This window comes from Zootoca vivipara, chromosome 4, assembly GCF_963506605.1.
Source record: "Zootoca vivipara chromosome 4, rZooViv1.1, whole genome shotgun sequence".
Lineage (NCBI taxonomy): Eukaryota > Metazoa > Chordata > Lepidosauria > Squamata > Lacertidae > Zootoca > Zootoca vivipara.
Window position 1 is genome coordinate 80194810 of NC_083279.1, and position 17896 is coordinate 80212705.

General features: G+C 42.3%; 1 protein-coding gene across 1 annotated transcript in view; it reads left to right on the top strand.

The window, feature by feature from the left end:
- MICU2 (mitochondrial calcium uptake 2) overlaps nt 1-11405 on the top strand; it is a 73263-nt gene extending 61858 nt beyond the window's left edge. The window contains exons 9-12 of the mRNA XM_035114701.2: nt 3591-3762; nt 4200-4308; nt 7226-7383; nt 9883-11405. Of these exons, the coding sequence (XP_034970592.2) occupies nt 3591-3762; nt 4200-4308; nt 7226-7383; nt 9883-9987 (544 nt within the window). The 3' untranslated portion in view covers nt 9988-11405. The remainder of the gene's footprint in view (nt 1-3590; nt 3763-4199; nt 4309-7225; nt 7384-9882) is intronic.
- Nucleotides 11406-17896: the final 6491 nt, after the last annotated feature.

Sequence of the window (17896 nt, forward strand, 5' to 3'; positions counted from 1 at the left end):
ATAGTGCGAACTGGAATGTCTCAGGTAATTAGATAAAATCCTGCATTGACCCAATGAGGCATAACACTGATAATACTGTGTACCTACTACATTCAGCAAATGTAGGTTTAAGACCTTTGCCTACCACACAGATAGAAGCCTGTAATCAAAATTGGACTCCCACATCTTGCTCTTAAAGCTGTTGGGTAAGTGTTGGGTTTAATACAGTTAATTTTTCAACAGTGGCATTTATTTTTCATGCACTTGGAATGTGTCTCCTTATCACACTACCCATATAGACCCACTCCATCTGCATTGTGACCTGACAGTAAAGTTTGTTTTAATGCATAGGAAGGTGAATGAAAGGATCAGTGTCTTTAAAAAAAATAAAAAATAAAAAAGCGCTGTGGAGATATCACTTTTCATATTATTTTATTTGCAAGTAACTCAAGCACATCATTTCTGTGTTTCTATTGTTCGGGGAAAATGTGATTTCTATCTGATGGCTTTTCACAACATTTCTACCTCACATGGGAAGCCATTGTTGGCTTTCTGATCAAAGTGCCATGATGTTTTTACAAGAGATGACTGATGAGCTGTACAGACATAGATCATTGTCAAAGGCAGGGGGGGAAATGATGGTAAATGCTTTTATCATTTTCCAAGTTCTTGTTAGAAAGGCTTTCCATTGATCAGTGGAGTAGCTAGAGAAAGCAGGAGTGATTACATTTGATTAGGCTGCTTCAGATATAGTTACCTGTGTAATTTACATTCCTTAAAATTGGGGCGGGGGTTCATTCATAAAGCTTAATGGTGTTTACCTATGATTAGTAGGTGGGTTCCCCCCCCCCCCAAAAAAAGAAAGAAAGCAGAAGCAAAACTTTGGTTTTATTATTTATTCTCTCACTTCCCAGAGTGATTTGTTGTTGCTTTGCAACACTTAGCTCAAGGCTGGTGTGCTTTGTTTCCTGCCTTGCAGAATCCACTTTTTAAATTAAGCCACATGGCAAGTTCCTTCTGTGTATTGAGTGTGGTTCCCCCCCTCACTCACTCTCCATACCATTCCTGTTTTTCTTTTTAACCATTTACAGTGGCAAATTGCTCGATCTGCATGTTTAACATCCACACACCAGTGGTATTTATTATCTGTCAAACTAGCTTCATGTTGGTTTGAGTCTTCATAGTGGGACCTTAGTCCATTTGCTTGCTGAGTTCAGGGCCAGGTCTAACTGGCAGGGAATTGATAAGAGATTATTGAGAGTTATTGTTCCAGAGTTATTGTTCCAGCTTTTGGTCAGAATTAACTAGCACAGCCGACATTCTCCTCTGAAGTCTCTGAATACTTATTTTTAAATACTGCACTTCTGTGCAGATTTTGTCTTCCTCCTTGTTAGTATTATTCAGATAGTACAAAAGGATTCAAAAACTTTCTTTATGAATTAGCTGGTTCTTGCACTTCCGCAACAGCTGCAGCAGAGGCGTGCCAGAAACGTAGCTGGGGCTTTTAAATAATTTTTTAAAACATGTCTTTCCATTCCGTAATTCCTGGTGGAAGAATCAACACACCCACTTGAAAGGCTCCAGAGACTGCCAAGCAAACCATATTCTGTAGCTGATAATTGTCTTCGTGATTTAAAATGTGTACCGTATTTTTTTTATTTTAAAAAATTGTCCCAAACCTTTGTAAACTTTGGCTTTCAACAATGCGAGTCTTTTGGGGTGGGGTCTATGGAAGTGGAGTTAGAAGCACTAGGTCGGATCCAGGCCCAGTTAGTTGAACTTGGTTTGTATTCTGACTAATCCTCTCCAAACAGAATGGCTCCTTCTTTTCTCAAAAGGTACTGGGGTTGAGCAGAGGATCTCAGGGATGACACAACATTTTTGGCTGAGCTCCCAAACCCTCTGCTCTGCCTCATATGCAGCTCCAGATTGTCTCTCCCACACTCCAGAGCAATCTTTTCAATATTCAATTTCAAGAGGGAAGGGTAAAAGTTATCTCCTCCCCTTATCCTTCTAGACCAGTGATGGCCAAACTCGGCCCTTTAGCTGTTTTGGGACTACAATTCCCATCATCCCTGAGCACTGGTCCTGTTAGCTAGGGATGATGGGAGTTGTAGTCCCAAAGCAGCTGGAGGGTCAAGTTTGGCCATCACTGTTCTAGACTATGGATGGTTGCATCTTCAGGCAGACCAGACCCTAATCTCCACCACCCCACGCAGGCCAACTTTAACCAGTGGGCGGGACCACCCACCTGCCAATCACCTGGTGTCATTGTGACATCAAGTGACTGAAACCCCAAATAAGTCACTGTAACTGCCAGTCAACTGATTGGCGGTTACAAGAAGCCCTTTTGATGCCCCTGCAAGTTGGTGCATGGGCAAGAGATTCCCCACCCCTGCTGTGGATCTTAAAAATGTGTTCAAAGAGCTGGCAGAGTTTTAATTCCAATGACAAAGGTGACATATTTTAGGTGACATTATTCTTATGTTCTCTTTATTTATCGGGATGAGGAAAGGCAAAGGTTTTGATCAGTTTTCCTACAGATAAGGTCTTCCTTCTCTTCTCCCCCTGCCCCGCCTTAGTAACATAGAGAAATAAATAAGATTTCCCCCACCCAATGAATATTTGGATCCCATCAGTTGTCAAGGAAAAAAACAACTCTCTGACTTTTAGAAGACATCTGAAGGCAGCCCTGTTTAGAAAAGTTTTTAATGTCTGATGTTTTATCGCTTTATTATTATTATTATCATTAATTCTGTTGGAAGTTGCCCAGAGTGGCTGGGGAAACACCGCCAGATGGGTGGGGTATAAATTATTATTATTATTATTATTATTATTCATTACTGTTACATAAAGTTATTTTTTGTAACGTTCTTAAATACGTGTGGACCACTTTATATCAAAGTAAAGGATTTTTTAGGCAGAGCACTTGGGTAATAATTGTTACAGTTATTTTGCCTAATCAATCATTATTCCTTATTAAGACTATTGGAGCACCTTTCGTTCCGCTATTCTGTTTGTTTACAGCTTTCCTCAAATACTCTCAATTTTAAAGCTATGTGAGTCTTTTTGTTGTTCCATTTTCTGTCTAGTTGGCTGCTGATACAAGTTTTATGCCACTTCCATGTTTAAATATCCTTTCCCACTCAGGTAAAAGTTATGCATATGTGTAGCAGCACTTTTTCTCAGCACACAGCCTGCTGCTACAACATTCATAAACATGGATTCAGAGTGCTCCCTACTGGTAGAACTGCTAAAAGACAACATGACAAAATTGGAAAGGTTAAAACTACATTATTGGAAGTATATCTTTTTCTCACAATGAGCATCTTAAATCATCTCAGCTTACTGAGTTATGGAAGTTCCTGTCATTGAAACCTGGAAGCCAACAATTTGTGTTTTGTGTTTTCTACCTGATTAGTTTTTGGAAAATTAAGGTGAGACATTTTCACAGCATAATAGCTGTGAGAGAAAACAGTGAACCTCAAGGCGATCCTGCTTATGTGCAGTGTTTGAGTTCCTTATAAACGTGAGAGCATTATCTTTACTATAATAAATGGTTCGTATTCTCTGCTTATGAAAGGAATTAAGTTGCAACTATTGTTTGTTAGATTTATGCAGGATTTACAAGCAGAGGTACAAGAGATGGAATTCATCCAATTTTCCAAAGGTCTAGCCTTCATGAGAAAAGAGGATTTTGTAGAGTGGTTGCTGTATTTTACTGAGCAAGAGAACAATGAAATTTACTGGCAAAATGTGAAGGAAAGGATCCAAGCAGGAGAGGTTTGTATGGAGTTTCTAAACCTGAATGGCTTTTTCTGGTGTAATTGAATAACATTCTTCCTAAATCTAAAGTATAGCAAAGGCATTCATTTTTACTTGACTTGTGTTGTTGTTCCAATCTTTACCATCTTTAATTCTTAATTTTTTATTACATTTATATGTCACCTTTCCACCAAGGAGTTCAATGGTGTTAATGCTTCTCAGTTTCCCCATTTTATCCTTGCAAAAACCCTGGGACGTAGGCTAGGTTTAGAAACAGTGAGTGGCCCAAGGTCACCCAGTGAGCTTCATGGCTATGTAGAGACTCGATCCCTGGTCTCCCAAGTCTTATTCCAGCACTCTAACCATTACACCACAACTTTATAATAATATTAAATGCCTTAGGAAAATGCTCAGTTTTGAATCACTCACCTAAAAATAAATATTCGGTATTTCAGAGTATCAGTTTGGAGGAATTTAAGACTTTCTGCCAGTTTACAAACCGCCTAGAAGATTTTTCAATTGCCTTGAAAATGTTCACGGTAGCCAGCCGCCCTGTTAAACGAGGTAAGAAGTACATAATTTTGCACATCAGAATGTTAAGCAAGAAAATGCACTTTGCAAGTGACTTCTGAAAATGTGTGCTATAGACCTGTGTCGTGTGGTGTTTTCTCCTTTTATAAAAAGGATTCTGAGTCCCTCTCAGTTCCTTGCTACTTGTTTTGGACAACCAGTTGAAGATAACAGATCACTATTTACTGGTGGTTGGGAGAAGCAGCAGTAGGATTTTTTCCTGGCATTTACTCCTCCTCTGTCAGCTGGGAGATGCTACACCTCATCATCAGCCACGACTGCTGCCTGCCCTGGCAACTGAAAGATGGCAGCTTGCTGTCTTCTTCCAGTCTTCAAGACAAGAAGTAGTGATTAGATCCCATTAAGAAGCTGAAAAATTAATATTAAGGACTTCGAATGCAATGTTTTGATAGTTTATTTGATCACATAATTCAAATTATGTTTGTGTATAGGAGTTCATCAGTCTAAGGAAGGATGGGGTAAAGGAAAAAAGAAAGACAGAGACAGGTGAGCTTTGACCTCTGGGGGCAGAAGTGAGAGAGAGAGAGAAGAGGCTTCCCTCGCAAACCGCCCAGGCTACTTTATTAGACAATGGAAATACATCACAGGATTCAAAAGAACCAATAAGATTCATCCAGGTACATCCCAGGAAACTCCCACTAAGTTCCCATGTGGATTCCACATGGGCAGAGTGAAGTAACAAAGAAGTCTTCGAAGTAAGCAATAAACATAAACAAACTTCCCCAGGTCCTAATCTTCAAAGTCATGCATATGAAAGAGGTGGTAAAAAGGTAAAGGGACCCCTGACCATTAGGTCCAGTCGTGACCGACTCTGGGGTTGCGCGCTCATCTCGCATGATTGGCCGAGGGAGCCGGCGTATAGCTTCCAGGTCATGTGGCCAGCATGACAAAGCCGCTTCTGGCAAACCAAAGCAGCACATGGAAACGCCGTTTACCTTCCCGCTGTAGCGGTTCCTATTTATCTACTTGCATTTTGACATGCTTTCGAACTGCTAGGTTGGCAGGAGCTGGGACCAAGCAACGGGAGCTCACCCCGTCACAGGGATTCGAACCGCCGACCTTCTGGTCAGCAAGCCCTAGGCTCAGTGGTTTAACCACAGCGCCACCTGGGTCCCTATGAAAGAGGTAGTAGATTAAGGTAAAGGGTAAAGGGACCCCTGACCATTAGGTCCAGTCGTGACCGACTCTGGGGTTGCGCGCTCATCTCGCATGATTGGCCGAGGGAGCCGGCGTATAGCTTCCAGGTCATGTGGCCAGCATGACAAAGCCGCTTCTGGCAAACCAAAGCAGCACATGGAAACGCCGTTTACCTTCCCGCTGTAGCGGTTCCTATTTATCTACTTGCATTTTGACATGCTTTCGAACTGCTAGGTTGGCAGGAGCTGGGACCAAGCAACGGGAGCTCACCCCGTCACAGGGATTCGAACCGCCGACCTTCTGGTCAGCAAGCCCTAGGCTCAGTGGTTTAACCACAGCGCCACCTGGGTCCCTATGAAAGAGGTAGTAGATTAAGGTAAAGGGTAAAGGGACCCCTGACCATTAGGTCCAGTCGTGACCGACTCTGGGGTTGCGGCGCTCATCTCGCATTATTGGTCAAGGTAGCCGGCGTATAGCTTCCTGGTCATGTGGCCAGCATGACAAAGCCGCTTCTGGAGAACCAGAGCAGCACACGGAAATGCCGTTTACCTTCCCACTTGAAGTGGTACCTATTTATCTACTTGCACTTTGACATGCTTTTGAACTGCTAGGTTGGCAGGAGCCAGGACCAAGCAACGGGAGCTCACCCTGTTGCGGGGATTCGAACCGCCGACCTTCTGATCGGCAAGCCCTAGGCTCAGTGGTTTAACCCACAGCACCACCCGCGTCCCATCCTGATATGAGCCTGCCTTTTGTCAAGAATGTTAGACACCTATCTTCTCTTCGAGAACTCAGCACATCAGCATAATTACCTCAAAGAGAAAATCTCCTATCTAGGTATCAAAGAGAAACTCTTAACAGCCAATTGTAAATGCCAATTGTGAACTAAGACAGCATCTGGCTTTAGCAGACCTAAGAGCAGACGTGCTTGCTTGCCTAGGAGTAATGGAGAATTAAAACAGCCAATGCAGCCCCTGTAATATTGTATCAGAAATCATATTATTAGATACAGGTAAGTAGCTGTGTTCATCTGATGTAGTCAAAACAAAATAAAAAAATTCCTTCCAGTAGCACCTTAGAGACCAACTAAGTTTCTCATTGGTATGAGCTTTCGTGTGCATGCACACTTCTTCAGATACACTGAAACAGAAGTCACCAGACCCTTATATATAGTGGGGGGGGAGGTATTACTCAGAAGGGTGGTGGGAATGGGTGATTGGCTGATAGGTGTGGTAAACCTGTTGACGACTGATAACGACTGCATTTGGTCTTACAGGAAAAAGCAAGGGGTGAGATGGCTAAAGATAGCTTTATCATGTATAATGAGATAAGAATCCAATGTCTTTATTCAGACCAGGTCTCTCCATGGTTTTAAGTTTGGTAATAAGTTGCAGTTCAGCAACTTCTCTTTCCAGTCTATTTCTGAAATTCTTTTGTAATAAGACAGCTACTTTGAGATCTTGTAAAGAATGTCCTGGGAGATTGACATATTATTAGACTGATCCAGCCAGGAGTACCCTACTCAACCGAACTTAAGTCCAGGAATATCCTACTCAGCTGACACAGCTGATCAGATTAGTTCTATGATTTCTCATATCAATTTTCCAAGACGCTACATTTGTGCACTCAGAAGGAATAGTTTATTTGTTAAATTTATAGATCTTTCAACTATTCAGTTCCATAAATTTATCTATAATCTCCCTAGTTATTTTACCTTTTAATGGTAATGTATGGTGTGTTGTGCTTTTATTAGCCGAGTTCAAGAGAGCTGTGAAAGCTGTTACAGGACAGGAACTCTCAGAAAATGTTTTGGACACCATCTTCAAGATCTTTGATTTGGATGGAGACAATTGCCTCAGCCATGCAGAATTCCTTGGAGTCCTAAAAAACAGGATGCATCGAGGCTTAAGGGTAATGAAGCCTTATTCCTAAAATAGAATGTTTAATGGAGTAACTGTTTTTAATCAGTCAAAGTGCCAGCATATAGACCATATAATCCTAGTGGGAGCAGTTTGTGAAAATAGGTAATTGTGGAAATTTTACAGGGCTACTGCTTTTAAGGTGGAATTAAAAACAAAGAGTTTTCTTATTAAGATGAACTTTTGATGGAACAGTTAGCTAGCCTATTAAGTTGTTTGCTTCTGGTGTATGCTCATTAGACTTCACTGAACATCCAGTTGATGAAGGGAGGCACAAACCATGTACAAACCAAGCCAGTGTGGTGTAGTGGTTAGGAGCGGTAGACTCGTAATCTGGGGAACCGGGTTCGTGTCTCCGCTCCTACACATGCAGCTGCTGGGTGACCTTGGGCTAGTCACACTTCTGTGAAGTCTCTCATCCCCACTCACCTCACAGAGTGTTTGTTGTGGGGGAGGAGGGGAAAGGAGATTGTTAGCCGCTTTGAGACTCCTTCGGGTAGTGATAAAGCGGGATATCAAATCCAAACTCCTCCTCCTCCTCCTCCTCCTCCTCCTCCTCCTCCTCCTCCTTCTTCTTCTTCTTCTTCTTCTTCTTCTTCTTCTTCTTCTTCTTCTTCTTCTTCTTCTTCTTCTTCTTCTTCTTCCATACCAACATGCTTGTACTGAGAATTTGGGAAAGTGTAGGGCCTAGAATTTCATCAACCACAATTCCTTCTGCTACAAGAGACTTGTATAAAACGCATCTACCAGATTAACCACTATCATTCAGTGCTAGCACAAGCAGAGACCAAGAGTAAGAAAGCGCTCCATGCCAGAGACTCTAGTACAGTGTTTCTCAACCTTTTTTGGGCCACGGCACACTTGCTCCGTGAAAAAAATCACGCGGCACACCACCATTAAAAAAGTTTAAAAAATTAACTCTGTGCCGCCCTATATTGACTATAATTATGACTGTAAGAAACACTTGCCAATTGCTGTGTTGGTTGCAATCTCCTGTAATAAGGCTTCACAAGCCGCTGATTTCTCTGCCAGCACGTGCTCCTCGCCGAAGAGGCCGCTCACTCCCTGACAGAGTGACAGTTTGGATGCTGGCTGGACAAAAGAGGCTCTTCTCTTTGCACCTATGGAGTCCCTGTGCGATTTTTATGCGTTACAAAATGCATCGTTTCATTTCCACGTGGCTCCGCTCCTCCCGTCGAACCCGGCTGGGCCGTCCTGAGGTTGCGGTGCATGTTGGGATACTGGGGGTTCTGCTGCTTTTTCCTCTCTGGGGGGTCTGGGCTGAGGTTGCGGCTGCAGAAATGGTGAGTAGGGGAGGGGGAGCGCTCGGCGGCTTTCAATTGGGTGCGGAAGACCATAGACAACTAAGTCAAAGGGACGCTCGAGGAGGAACCATAGAGATAAAAGAGAGAGCGGAGAGTGGTGGTGGTGCGGGCGGGGCAGGCAGGCGGGTTATGACAGGAATCGCCGCCATCTTGTGAAGGGCGCGCTCAAACGCAGCCATGCCGAGAAGGTTCTCCGCACATAGGTACGGTAGTTCTGCAAATCGCCCTTCTCGTCGCCGCACGTCGCGGCACACCAGCCAGCGTCTCGCGGCACAGTAGTGTGCCGTGGAACAGCGGTTGAGAAACGCTGCTCTAGTAAGCCAAAAGCTCAGATTAGTAACACCCAGATGGCTCAACAATAAGGTGTGACAGACCCCACAGGAGAAGACCGAAATATGCCCATCTGCTTTGTGAGGAGAACTTTTTCCTAGCTTCAGAGAGGTCTCTCTCTTAGACCCTAAAATTTAAACCCACACATACAGTGAAAAACTATCAGGCGAACTCATAACCAGATTGAAATCTACCCAGCATAACATGATGTAGAACAACTAAGTTGTTGTTAAATTTGTATACTTCCCTTCATCTGTAGATCTCAGGGAGGTTCACAGCATAAAAATACAGGATAAAAAGAACAGAATACCCCCAGAACAGGGGATGAGAGAAAGTTTCATTGCACAAGATCAAATATTTACATTGATGGGATGAGTTAGTTGGCTACTGTCCTTAAATAATTGTGTTAGGGATTTTATCCCCAACTCCATGGAACTTAGCAGCCAAGTTTCTAATGGCCATAATGGATCAAGGTTAATGGGGCAAGTCTAAATAACTTAATACATCATATTCAATCGTCTACTTATTTGCTGTCCTTTATGTACTGCTTCTGTGAGTGTACTCAAAGTGGGATACAAATGAAAAAGGGGATTGGGGAGGAACGTGGAAATAAGCAGATGAAGTACTCTTGTTCCTAGCTGCTCATAATGACTAAGTGGAATGGCCACTCCAGAGACAGCTCTTGGTGGGGAAGGACCAAATGTCATTGGGTTTCATCCAAGTCATTGCCTTGCCTCTCTATCTGGTATAGCCAACTAAAAAGAAAAAGAAACTTAAATGCAGTGTGGTAATTAATGATGTTGTTTTTTATTTTATTTTTTAAACCAAACAAACAGGTGCCTAAGCAGCAAGGAGTTCCAGGTTACTGGAAATGTGTGAAAAGGGAGAGCATTAAAGGAGCAAAAGAAGTCTGGAAACAAACTGGGAAAAGTCCCTTCTAGAAAAAAGCATCATTTTACAACTATAAATGTCTGGGTTTGCTTTTTGTGTATGTTTGTTTACATAATGGCTATATTCGATACAAGAGAATATCTTTATACAATTGAGTATTGAACAAATTTATTTTCTCATTATAATTCTACAGTATTTATCAGTATAATCAACATTGATGGGGGACTATTACAATTTCTAGATTTCATAAGGTGTTTTAATTCCCAATAGTACTGAAGCTCTAAAAAATGGATACTATCAAAATCCCTGAATTGATCAGTCTGCCTGGAATTTAGTAGAAATGTTTCATTTTGCAAATGTTTCATAAGAAAAGCACGTCCCGTTAACAGGGCTGAAAGACTTAAAAGGATATCCTGTGACCAGAAAGAAGAAAAGCCCGAAACCTACAACTCCAGTATGAATTTTATAAAGCAACAATCATTTTAAAACGACAATCCTCAGTTGCCTCACAGATTTCACTAGTTCTGAACAATTACTGGACTGAAACTTTGTATATTCCTGTATATTTTTCTTCTAATTTATACAAATATATTTTTGACTATTCTGTTTGCAGTATGCTTTGCATCTCTCACTCCAGCCTGGAAATAGGAACATGTTTACATAAACTGGAAGATTGTAAATGGTGTGAATTTGTATAGACAAAAAGTTGCATGCAGTCAATAAATGGGTGGAAAATAAAGTGTCTTTTGGTAGATATAAATGAAACAGTTTCTGGCCATCCTTGACACTGAGCTTGGCAATTACTTTTTCTCTATGGGCTTGCTATGTCTGTAGTGGTTCAGCTTTGCAGAGCAATGAGCATCTTGATTATTTCAGGAGAAAAGAGATTGAAATTGGGAGGGGGAGTTAACCAGACCTCTAACTTTAGTATAAATAGAAATGGGAGGGAAGTTAACTTGAATACAAATAAGAAACTGTGCAATGCCAATCTGTAATTTAGACACCAGCAGCCTCTGAGCCGAATCCAGTCTGCTGGGGACAGGGCTGTTGCGATGTTTGAGGCAAGGATCTCTCTAACCCCCACCACTGTGGTCTCTCCCCCTCGCCTGGAAATGAAGGCAGGGATGGCTGCAGCCACTTCATTCGCTGCTTTGAGCACCCGGCTGATTGCAGCTCCCCCATCCCTCCTGCCGCCTTCCCTGGTAGTCTGGCCTGACGGTTGGTGGAGATGGAGAGCAGTGCTGAGCTCGCCACTTAGCAGAGAAGTGCTGTTTCTGTTGATTACTTCTGTTGATTACTTAGGTTACACAGTTTTTAAAACCAATAAAGCGTGCAGTTATAGATATGGATAAAGATATAGGTAAGTGCTGGGCGAAGGAGCCACCAGCATCTTCATTCGTCCAGAAGGGCAAGGCATTCTAGTGTAATGAAGACAGCAGCAGCTGCAGCCACTGTTCTCTGCTGACTGAGCACTGGGCCAGAGCAAAAGAACAGAGAGGTGACAGCCCCTGCCCCAGCGGTTCTTCTGAGACCCTTGGGCCCAAGCAGTAGCTCCATCATTCCCAGCCCAGTTGATCAGTATTGGACAGCCCCCCCCCCCCATGGTATATTGAAGTCATGGCAACAGGACTTGCTGGCAGAGTCCTAGCCTCTTATGCCATCCTTGTAATGGCCTTCATGGAAAAATACCGTGTTGAAAGTAAAAGGCAGTGTTTCTGTGCTGGAGAGGAGAGGGCTAGAAATTATGGGTGGGTGGGTGCCTAGACTGACCATATCCAATGCTGGCATGTGGTCCTCAGACTATAAAGGGTTGGCCACCCCTGTAATAAATTCAGCAAACATAATTGTGTCTGTTATTTGTTATTTGCTGTCGTACTTTCCTAGTGGAAATGATTGACACAGTGCTGTGTATATTTATGGCACAGTAATTTATTCACGGGGGGGGGGGCAAGAAATGCCTGAATGGCCACTATCATTGTCTCTGCCGCCACCCATTCTGTCTCTACTTCAACGTACAATAACTCCCTGCCACCCAAAATCCTCTATTAGCAGTGCACTCCAGATTCTTTTGGAGCTATGCAGCCTTGGAATAGCGATTGCTGTCATCTGCTGCACCCATATAGCACAGTTCCCATGCCTAATTAAGATAATTAGACTCCAGCCTGTTCTTTCGTGTGGTTCGTTAAGGACAGCTCATGGTTCACAAAGTCCTGTTGCCTGTTTTCTCCGGAAATGATTCAAAAATTCAGTACGTTGGGTGGTCACGTGTCCTGTTTCACAGAGAAGATCTCAAGTCCAGTTGAAAGATAAAGAACCATAAGAAAGGGGAGCAGATGCTTTGAAGTTGCCCATCAACCGTTAGGGCAATTAGGACATTTCCTCTGGGCAGCAGATGGAGCAGCCACAAAGGTCACCTCACAGCCTTTCCCCAGTAAGACCTTTCTGTTTAAATTTTAATCATTATTTATATGTTTGCATCAACACCTATAAATTAGCATATGCACAAATCTACATTTTTATTTTGTCCCCACACCCTTCTTTTTGTGATTTTCTTTATGCATCAGTGGCTATCCATGGGGCGTACCTGTTTTTAAGTATGTTTGCAGGTTTGTTTGGGAAATAAAATACCACCACTATCCCACAAGGTGGAGCCCTTAGGTTTTCTAATACTCCCTCTCCAGAGTCAACATTCAAAGACTAATTTGATGGTTTCTAAAATGGGAGAGAAAATGTCCATGTTTAATATGCTCATAGAATCATAAGAGTTGGAAGGGACCCCATGGGTCCTCTGGTCCAACCCCCTGAATTCAGGAATCTCAGCTAAATCATACGTGACAGATGGCCATCCAACCTCTGCTTAAAAACCTCCATGAATATCTAAATCTAGACTGTGGGTACAATCCAGAGAAAGCTAAGCCTTGATCAAGGGCATTTAAGGAGGCTTTCAAAATGCATATAATTTATTTCAATGTTCTTGATAATTTTATGATAAATGCTCTTTATCACACCTTGTGGCTTTTTAATGTTATGTATAATGCAGTTCTCATCGAGTTTGGTGGCTTTTTGGCACTGCAGCATTATATTAATAAACGTTTATATATGTTTAAGTCATTAAGTAATAAGAAGTAATAAGGGTCAAGACATTGTAAATATAAGATCTTTAGATAGATGATAGATAGAGAGAGAGAGAGAGAGAGAGAGAGAGAGAGAGAGAGAGAGAGAGAGAGAGAGAGAGATAGTGTGTGGGTGGCGCTGTGGGTTAAACCACAGAATCTAGGGCTTGCTGATCAGAAGGTCGGCGGTTCGAATCCCTGCAATGGGGTGAGCTCCTGTTGCTCGGTCCCAGTTCCTGCCCACCTAGCAGTTCAAAAGCACATCAAAGTGCAAGTAGATAAATAGGGACCGCTCCAGCGGGAAGGTAAACGGCGTTTCCGTGCACTGCTCTGGTTCGCCAGAAGCAGCTTTGTCATGCTGGCCACATGACCTGGAAGCTGTCTTTATAGGTAAAGGGGGGCCCTGACCATCAGGTCACACACACACACACACACACGACTCTAGATCAGTGATAGAGAACCTCTGGTTTGTGACTTATTTAGAGCCCACTAGAGTCCTACTTTGGCTTATGAGGCCATCTTCCCCAACCATACTCACCAGCCCCACACCTGTGTCATCATATGACAGGTATGGAGCAAGTAAAGACACAGCAGCAAAGAGCAAACAGGAGTTTAAAGCCCACCCTCAACAGTTTCTTGACAAGCAGGGCTTACTGACCAGTGCTGACAGCAAGCCCCTTGAAGTCCATTGGCAAAGCTGCCCCTGCAAACCAACATTTCCCCACTGTGGGCCAGCTTTACAGACAGATTTGCTGGTCCGCAGCTTGAAGAAACAGTTTGATTCCAAACGATACTGACAAACCGGCAAAGCAGGGCTTGCTGTCAGTACCAATCAGCTGACAAGCAAGTCCCACCTGACATCATAATGTCAAGTGATTGAGAGGTGGCCACTTTTTAAAAAATGGCCCATGCAGGGGAGGGTAGTTATTGACCTGGCCCTTAGGCTGTAAAAGGCTTCCCAGACTGCCATAAACTCAATCTTCAAAGAGGTCATCTTGCCACCATTGGAGAGCTGCTGCTAAACCTTGGATAGTTGCTGCCAACTAGTGTAAATGGTGTTGCTTGGTATAAGGAACTTTTGTATTCGTAAGGGATTTCTGGAGCCATAACTCGAGACCAAAGAGCAATCTGGGCCAGAGGGAAAACCAGAAGACAGACTAGAAACACAAGGCACATCAATGCTCCAGTAGACCTTATTACGCAAACAAAGCTCCACTGAGACAGGAAGCCCTCCCATACTCCTTACTGCCCAGGAGCCTAGGTTGGGTCAGTTAGATAAATTTTTAACTAAGGCCTGTAATGACTCAGAGCTCACACGAGGCAATGATCAGCACTGGAGCAGTGGTGAGAAGTTTCTGACCGTATGAACAGTGATCAAGATCTGGGTGTTTTCCCAAAAATAATAGAGCTGATCATTTAAACTGTTTTGTTTAAACTCAAAGAGTTTTTATATGTTTTTATAAAGTTTGTTAATCGCTTTGGTGACTCATTAATTTCATTTGTATTTTTGTATTTATATTGTATTATATTGGTTTGGTTAAATTGGAAACTGCTTCGTGGATTTTATTTGCTTGGGAAAAGTAGGGTAGAATGCTTTAAATAAGTCAGAGATCCAGAGAGATGAAATGCTGTTCTTGCTGTTCTAGCCATGAGCACATAAGAACTGAAGGAGCTATGAGCTTAATCAACTTTCCAAAATATGCTTCTGCACACACAGCAAACTCCTCAAGAAGCAACCTGGTTTTCCTCACACTAGGTATCTGCTCAAAGGTCTCCTTGCACAAAATAAATAGCTGTCATGTATGCAGAGGAGGAACTTTGGACTCTGGCCAAATACAAGTACATTTCACTAGAAAAGCTCACATTGATTCTAGCGAGTAGCACAGAAAACCAATGAAGTGAAGTTGATAGGGTCTATCACCTGGGACTTCAGTATGTGGGTCAAAATCCTCACTGAATGCAGAAATACTGGAACGGAATATGTACAGGACAGAATACAACATTTCGTTCCAGTATGAGCTCAACCTCAGCACCCTTTTTCAAGTGGAACATGGGAAATGTTAACACCATCGGAGAACCCATTACTGTATCTGCCTTGAGGTTTTGAGATACAGGAACAAGTTGGTGTGCATGTTCAAGATGGCAGTGTGTGCTTCAAGAATGAACATCAATACTTCTGTTGAAAGACACACAAGAAACACACACACACAACCACTGGCAGTGTGATATCTGCCATGAAAACTGAGACACTAGAATTAAAACAGGTGTGCATATTCAGTAAACAGGTCTACAGCAAATAGGTTCCACTCTTGAAAATAGGAACCCACTAAGTATATCGAGTGAGGGATGAAACTAGGATATCCTAGCCCTCCAAGGGAAATACAACTTTGATGGACAAAGCAATAGTTAATTGGAACATGGGAAACTGCCCTATAATGAGTCATTACACTGACTGGTTGCGCCTCTCCAGGGTTTTAGACATTCCCAGCCTACCTGGAGATGCTAGGATTGAACCTGGGACCTTCTGCATGCAAGGTGGATAATCTACCCCTTAAATGCTTTATACTATTCCACATTAAATCATCTGGCCGAGAAAGCTTTATTACCATTTTCAATTCTATAGTTTGTTCCTATGTCTACTTATGAATGTGGCAAACGTTTGTTGATACATGTAGTACAGGGAAGCCAAAGTATCAAGCGAGTTCTGTATTTCTGTCCTAGAAGGATTGATATCAGCCAGGTAAAGTGATTTATAAAATTTGTTAAATTGTGTCTAAATGCTTTTCGGCATTATAAGGATCTGCCCCTCCTAGCATCATGGATCAGAGTAATATTCTTGGACTTCTGCTGTTTCAAGCAGAAATCTGGGAGTTTCCTGGTCCGTTTGCTTTCCTGGTGCTTAATGTTTATTATAAATCGGATGTTGCAAATCTGGTTCTACATTATAGCCAATGAGTTTCCAAACTAAATAGTTCAGATTCGTTGTCTTTTCATTTATACGAGGTGTGCATAATGATTCTCTGTCAAAAAAGCCTTACATGCATTTGTATATCTGCTCTCAGATACCTAATCTGCATTAAAGCTGGGTTAAGCACCAGAGAGGCCTCTTTTTCTCGAGACTGCAATGGTAACCTTCAACACGACAGGCCAACAGTTATTGTGAATTGTAAAAATTGATTAGGCACTTTAAAAAATAAGTGTGGCCTAAAACGTCTGTGGTATAGTAGAGAATAAATATTTAGTCACATTCTGTTGGATGGTGCCTACTCCAAAGGCCCATGAGATCCAAAATTGCTTTAGCTGCCCGCCACAGCACCAAACAAGTGGCATATTTCTAAGATAAGAGTTGGATATAGGCAAACTGCTGATGTGCTATAAACTTGAATATACCTACCCACCTCAGCTAAAAATAAAGGGCTGTGTGTGTGTGTGCAAAGCAGTTGTAGGGAACATTTTAAGCTTGAGGGTCACATTGCCCACGAGCAACCTTGTGGGAGCTACATGCCAGTAGCGGGCAAAGCAATATAATATTGGGGGTCAAGGGAGGCATAAGTCAAAACATCTGGAGGGCCCCAGCTGTTAAAAGCCATTGGTCTTCAACTGGTAGGTCAGGATCTCCTATCAGGCCACAGCCTGATCCAAGGTAGGTCACAACAGGAGTGCTTCCACCATATAATATATGGTAAAAGATTAAGAAAAGGGTCCCCAAACACACGTTTGGGTTAAAGATGGGTCTCTGGGTCTGAAAAGGTTGAAGACAACTGCTCTAAGCCAATGGTTCTCACATTTATTTTATATCAGACTGGAAACTGTAGGGGGTCTTGACGGAATACTTAATAAACTATTTCTGGTCTACAAGCCAAAGCACATACCTAACTCTTATTTTAGTAACATAATCTTGCCTTTCTGATGTTGTAAGAGCAGCATTTGACGCAGTACCTCATAACTGGCTATGGACCAGACCGGTTTGCTAGGGTACCGATACTAATCTTTTGAACTGCATTAGGAATTTGTATACCGACACGACCTTGAAAGATAAGATAGGAGAGCCAATTGCCAACTATCAGCTAGGACCCCAGTCCCAAAGGGAGTCCATCAAAGATCTATTTCAATCCCTTCACTGCTTAATTTATATTTCGAACAGGGCTTCAGCTTCTTTGAAGATGAGACCACTTCTTTCCACTAAGGTTGGCCAATACGTTGTGCCATCTTATGATACACAGAGGATGCTATTCTAATTTCTGATATGCAAATGGTGTGTATACGCTACCAGGTGATTGTTTTTTATTACATTATTCACATTTTTGTACTCAAGTGCCTCAAAGCAATTTACACCTTAAAATAAAATAATAAAGACTTTAAAGTCAGATAAAAATGGCAACAAAGATGAAAATACCCATCCAACAATATATTTTAAAGGAAGAAGTCCTATCCACCTCACCTCAAGGCGGAATACAACAAAGGCCACTGACTTAACTATCCTTGCAACTAAAAAATATAAACCTGGGGGTATAAAAATGTTTTTGCCTTGTGCCAAAAATCAGGCGGTTGTGGCACCAGGCATGCTTCCCTGGGGAAAGCATTCCACAAATGTGGAACCACCACTGAAAAGGCCCATTCTCCTGTCGTCAAACTCTGCAACTCTGTCTTATTCCTAGGGTGAATATTTTTAGCAGAAGTGAAGACTCTTACACATACCATAATTTATTTGTTTTTTTGCTGCAGTGTGAAATGTATATGAAAGTACAATGGAAATGTATTCTACCATTATTGTTAAAGTTCAGAAGTGAATCATGAGAAATAGATTTACTGTTCAGTCAGAGCAAGTATGTCACATGCAGAACTT